The sequence below is a fragment of the Nannospalax galili genome, unplaced genomic scaffold (assembly GCF_000622305.1).
Source record: "Nannospalax galili isolate Female #2095 unplaced genomic scaffold, S.galili_v1.0 scaffold384, whole genome shotgun sequence".
Lineage (NCBI taxonomy): Eukaryota > Metazoa > Chordata > Mammalia > Rodentia > Spalacidae > Nannospalax > Nannospalax galili.
Window position 1 is genome coordinate 3126997 of NW_008352648.1, and position 6396 is coordinate 3133392.

At 41.8% G+C, this 6396-nt stretch overlaps 1 protein-coding gene across 2 annotated transcripts in view; it reads right to left on the reverse strand.

Annotated features, from left to right (window-relative positions):
- The window catches only part of Ide (insulin degrading enzyme), a 113154-nt gene that overhangs the window by 6263 nt on the left and 100495 nt on the right, over window positions 1-6396 (reverse strand). For both annotated transcript variants that reach the window (XM_017802334.2, XM_008849620.3), the window contains exons 21-22: window positions 4746-5018; window positions 3450-3511 (exon numbers count right to left, since the gene is read on the reverse strand). In XM_017802334.2, the coding sequence (XP_017657823.1) occupies window positions 3450-3511; window positions 4746-5018 (335 nt within the window). The remainder of the gene's footprint in view (window positions 1-3449; window positions 3512-4745; window positions 5019-6396) is intronic.

Consider the following 6396-nt stretch of genomic DNA (forward strand, 5'->3'; position numbering starts at 1 on the left):
TATTCAAAGGCTAAAAGTAAGAGAGGAGTTTGGATGAAATGAGAGAAAGATGTTTTCCTCCACACAAGGCTAAGGAAAGAACATGCAGTTATTCATTTCCACCCCAGAATGGTTCAAATATCATTGCTCAAAAACATACATTCAAAACAGGCCTGGGATTCATGCCTATAAGCCTAGTACACTTAAGGCAAGAGGATTGTTATGAGTTTGAGGCCAGCTTGGGCTACAGAGTGAGACTCTGCCTCAAAAAACAAATCAAGGAGCTGTGCATGGTAGCAAGCTGGGCATGGTGGTGCACACCTGTAGTCCCAGCACTCGGGAGGCAGAGGCAGGCAGATCTTTGTGAGTTCAAGGCCAGCCTGGTTTACATAGTGAGCTCCAGGCCAGCCCCCCACTTCAGGGAGTTCCTGTCTCAAAAATACTAGCCCCCCCCCAAAAAAACCCAAGGGGCTTAAGAAATGGCTTAGTGGTAAAGAGCACTGGCTGCTCTTACAGAGGACCCAGGTTTGGTTCCCAGCACCCATGTGGTAGCTAACAACCATCAGTAGTTCCATTTAATTCCAGGGGATATGATACCCTCTTCTGGCCTCTGTGGACACAGGTGCACTTACATACATGCAAGCAAAACATTCATACATAAAATAAAAATAAGTTAAAAAATATAAAAAACAAAACAGAAGTGCTGCTCAAAACACTAGTTCTAAAAATTATTGAAAAAGGAAAAATAATGATTTTTGCTGTCAATGCCTGAAACTATAGTGTTATAGTCTCCCTGTGTGCATACGTGTCCATGTGCTGAGGGGGGTGGGGAGTGGAGGCCCTTGGACAATGTAAGGTATTGTTCCTGAGTCATTCAACATCTTGTTTTCTTGAGACAATGTCTCTTACTGGGATCTGGGGCTTGCTGATTAGGCTAGGTTGGCTGGCCAGAAAGCCCCAGGGATCCACCTGTTTCTGCTTCCCTAGCTATGGGATTACAGGTACCACCACTACAACCAGCTTTTTACATTGGTTCTGGGCACTGAACTCAGATCTTTGTGCTTATACAGCAAGCGCTTTACTGAGCTATTGCCCCAGCTCCATATTCTCCCTTTTATATTGTTAAGGTATTGTCAGCTTTATTAATACATTTTTGTACACATGTTAATACCTATTTGCAGCCTTGTAATTTTTCAGATTTGGGGGAAGAGGTGTTAGTAACTACAAACGGTGCAAGGTAATGATTTTCCTCTAAGAAACCTTGAAATAAGGGACTATTTCTTCATCTTGATTCTTCTGCACAGCACCACTGGTGATAAGTTAAATGGCCCTGGAAAGTCCTAATAGAGGGAAATATTTTTTAATATATTTTATTTTTTTTTAATTTATGTGTATGAGTGTATCCTGAAAGTGGTTAAGTGTACCCATGTTGTGCAATGCCCACGGAGTCAGAAGAAGGCCTTGGAACTGAAGTTACACGGACTGCTGTTAGCCGCCATGTGGGTGCTGGGAATCAAACCCGGGTCCTCTGCAAGGGCAGTCAGTGCTCTTAGCTGCTGAGACATCTCTCCAGTCCCAAGAAGGAAAATATTTGATTAAGTAGGTCCCACTATTCACAAAATTATTCTGAAGAGCACAGCAGGTACTCATTCTTATGCAAGAATCCACAATATATCCTTGGAAAATGACACAAGAAAGTAGGTATCTCTCCCCCAAAAGATGTGAGCATGGGGAAGGAAGCAGGTCCTAATCAAACATAGCTTGTAATCACAAATCCAGGCAAAATGGCTAGAAAATTGAGGGACAGTTCCACGGTGCAATTGTAATCATTGAGTATAAATTTTTTTCCCTTGTTTTACAATCGGGTATAAAGGTACTTTATATAAATTGGAGGCCCTAGGTAATTACAATGAATATACATAACACTTTTAAAATATATATTGTGGCATATATTTTGAATTTCTGTATTTGACCTACTTACTCTACATTATATACCTAGTTAAATGTCACTATTCTTATGTCATCATGGAGGGGAGACTCAGATGTGCAAGGATTCTCTTAAAGCTGTGCTAGGAAGACTTTAATGGCAGTGCCCTCTTTTCTGTAATAAACCTTCACAGGAAACACAGGCACTCCAAACTCATAAGCTCTGTGAATGCAGTCCAAAACCAAGTAATCTTTATTTAAAGCAGCAGCCTTAATGGATGGAGACAACTGATCACTATCAGAGCTTGAATCATAATATGATTCATGAGTTCTTCTGTTTTCTTTGCTCTTCACACTAAACAAGCTCAGTAATGCTCTTTGGGCAGTGTGGTAGAACCAGAAGAAACAAAAGGCACTCAGGAATGTCAACCTAGGAGCTGGGTATGGTAGCTTATACCTTTGGGAAGCAGAGGCAGGCAAGGCAGATCTGAGTTTGAGGCCAGCCTGGTCTACATAGCAAGTTCCAGGCCAGCTGGGGCTACAGGGAGACCCTGTCTCAAAAAGACTTAAAAAACAAACAAACAAACAAACAAACAAACAAAAAAACCCACCCCAAGAAGAGTCACTGTACTTTTTAGGAGTCCAGAGGGAAAACAGCAGCACTGGATTCCACAGGAATTACATGTTTTTTGGGGGCGGACAGGTTCTCTAGCCCTGGTTTGGAATTTGCTATGTAGATCAGATCAGGCTGGCCTCAGACTCACAGAGATCCAGTTACAACTGTCTCCTGGGTGCTGGGATAAAAGGTGTGCATTACCGCATCCAGCATTTATGTTTTTCTTAACAATAATAGGTGTCAAACCTCCTAATTTCCACAAAATAACTTTAAAAAAATCTAGCCTTGGAGCTGGAGAGATAGTTCAGCAGTTAAGAGTACTGGCTGATCTTGCGGAGGACCCAGAAGACCCGGGTTCGGATCCCAGCATCCACATGGTGGCTAAAAACTGTCCATAACTCCAGTTCCAAAGGAATCTGATGCCCTCTTCTGACCTCCTCCAGCATTGTACAATACAGATGCACTTACATACATGCACGCAATATACTCATACACATAAAATAAAAATACTAAATATTTTTTAAAAATCCAGCCTGGCTGGACATGGTAGTACATGCCTTTAATCCCAGCACTTGGGAGGCAGAGGCAGGTGGATCTTTGAGTTCCTGGGGCTACAGGGAGTCTGTCTCAAAAAGACCAAAAAAAAAAAAAAAAAATCCAGCCTGAATGGATTCAAAGCAACAAAACACAGCATAGCAACTATTTCAGTTGCAATCAAAACTAAGGGGCCAGTGAGATGGCTTAGCAGGTAAAGGCACCTGCCACCAAACCTGGCAACCCGTTTGCTCCCTGGAACCACATGGAAGGAGAAAACCTACTCTTGCAAGTTGTCCTCTGACCTCCACACATACATACCTATATACATGCACATAAAACAAATACATTTAATTTAAAAATAAAATCAAACTAGATAAATAAATCCACTGACCTTGTAGAATTTGATGATATCTTCCTTGGTAAGTGTTTTTAAATATGCAACTTCGATGTTATCTGAAAAGGTAGCCAAGCAGTAATTTACTAATGTTTCTATATTAAACAGTCCAAAATACCACACTAAACAACAACACATTTCACTCTAAGTCTGTTGAATATCCATAATTTAAAAAATCTTACATTTATTTGCGGTTTTGTGTATATGTGCACAACTGTGTATGGAGGTCAGAGGACAACTTTCAGGAGTTGTCCCTCCTTCCACCACGTGGGTTCTAGGGATTGAACTCAGGTTCATCAGGCTGAGCAGCATGTACCTTTACCCACTGAGCCCTTTCATCAGTCCAAGTATCCTATATTTAAGTGACCACCTGCTCCTCTGAGTAGGAAGGTCAAAGATTTCAAGTAAAATTAAGTGGCTGCAGTGTTTTTTGTTACACTACATGGAACCAGATCTGAGTTCATATTGTGTGAGCTGTTGGATTTTTGAACTAGTCACTTCAAGTTTTCTAAGCCTCAGTTTCCTTATCTGGAAACTGAAGGAAACAACCACTTAATAAGGTTATAATGAGTCAGGCATGGTGGTGCACACCTTTAATACCAGCATTCTGTATGCAGAGGTAGGCAGATCTCTGTGAGTTCAAGCCCTGCGTGGTCTATATTGGGAGTTCCAGACCAGTAGGTGCTACACAGTGAGACCGTAAAAACAAAAACAGAAAAAAAAAAGAAAGAGAGTAAAAAAAGGTTATAATGATAATAAAAAAAGATTACATATAAAGTATAATTTAGGTATGTGATAAATGTTCACTAAATGGTAGACATTAGTATCATTAATAGTGGGTCTGTTGGGTGTGGTGGTACACACCTTTATTCCCAGAACTTGGGAGGCAGAGGCAAGTGGATCTTTGTGAGTTTGCAGCCAGCCTGGTCTACATAGTGAGTTCCAGGCCAACTGGGGCTACAGGGAGACTCTGTCTCAAAAAGACATAATGAAAAAAAAAAAAAAAAAAAAGTGAGTGGGTCCAACTGTTAGAAAATGAGGCCCCAAAATAGTGATAAGTCAAGATCTTCAGCTTGATGGTGCCAGCATAGAAAGAAAGCCAAGTCTCCTGACTTCAGATAGAACAGAAATAGTGAAATTGTTACCGATATATTGATGTGAGATCAAGATAGATCAAATGGAAATTATTGTTACATTAAATAAAGAACAGTTCTTTTAGAAGTGCTACCCTGTGTTCTCGAATTTTACACTCACATGCTACCCATTCATGTTGGGGTTCTGACGTTCCCTTACCTCTGTCATAATTGTACTGCTGGGAGATGATTTCTCCCCAGTATTTAGCACACTCTGCAGACAGTTTCTTTGGTTTGTCAAGTCGCCGAATTGCTAATGCTTGAATGTGTTTTTGGAACGCCTCTTCTGTCATGTCCTCTATGGACTTTTCCATAGTAAGTAGGAAAGCTTCCACTCTGCTTTCCAGGTAGTGAGGTGGTTTTTCTGACTGGATGATGAATCGCAAGCCCTGTATGCCATTGGCTCGACGAGGCCCACTGAAGACAATATAGCCTGAAACACAAATGCCAGCCTGTCAGGACCTTGGCACTGGAGACTTAGGCCACTTTTCATCTTTCAGAGCAAATAAAATCTACTTTAGATTAATTACCTTGAAGAAATATGAACAGTTAAAAGACAATGGCTTCTTCCTAAAGAGAGCAGAAAGGCTCCCTAAAGAACAGTTAGAAAGTTAGGAATGAATTTTTTTCCTTCTTAGAAAAAAACTCATAACCCAATTCATCATTCAAACTCACATTTAGTAACTCCTCACTCATGTCTGCAAATCTTTAAAAAAATATTTTATTTTTAATGTGTAGGAGTATACTATCTGCATGTGTGTAAATGCACCCATGTTGTGCAATGCCCTCGGAGGTCAGAAGAAGGTGTCAGATCCCCTGGAACTGGAGTTACAGACAGTTGTTAGCTGCCATGTGGGTACTGGGAATCAATTGGGTCCTCTGCAAGAGCAGTCAGTGCTCTTAACCACTGAGTGATCTCTCTAGCCCCACTTCTTCAAATCTTAAACTGAAGTTATCCCCACTCTTATCAAATGCTGTACTCATTTTCATCCCCTAACCACTGTTCTAGTTCTCTTTGCTTTAGCATCTTAGTTCCTCATATGACCATGACTCTTCTAACACATTTTTTTTGATAATCCATTTCTAAACCAGCTCTGTTTAAACTGACTCTCTAGGACTAGGCTAACTAAAGGTTGCAGTTCTACTGACATCCTGTGAGCTTACACACTGCCCTCTGCCCCTCTGCAACTCCTTTTCTCCCCCTCAGCTCCTCTCTCCCATCTTTTGCAGACTCACATTATTTTATTTTGCTCTTTCCAGTTCAAAGTCACAATAATGGATAGGGTCTGGAGGAGCTGCCCACATGAAGCAGACAGCCCTACACTCCCAGAGCGAGGCAGGGTCATGATCTGGGTGCAGTCTTTCAGGACTCCAGTGTGGAGGTCCCCTTTATGGTAGCAGCCACCTACCCACCTTGATGGTCACTTTGTCATAGTCAGAACTCAAAGAAGAAATTCACATGGACTTCTGGCCACCAGAGCCACTGCCCATATCTGGTACTTGCCTATGGTGTTCTGATGTTGTAGGCATCTCTACTGAATCTGAGCAGGAAGATGCAGCCAGTGGCTGGTGTTCAGGTTACCTGTGACCTCATGGCTGCTTATAAAGCCATACTCTCCACGGAACACAATGACAGGGCTGCTGATCAGCTTTGTGTGGAAAAGCTCTATATCTCTAGGTTGAGAGTCAGCTACCCATTTCCAGCAGTAACAAACCTTCCACTGAAGGCTTGCAATGTGAGGCAGCAATCATCAGCACTCCATGTTAAAGTAGCACCTGGCCAGCTTCCCTCCCTCCCTCCCTCCCTCCCT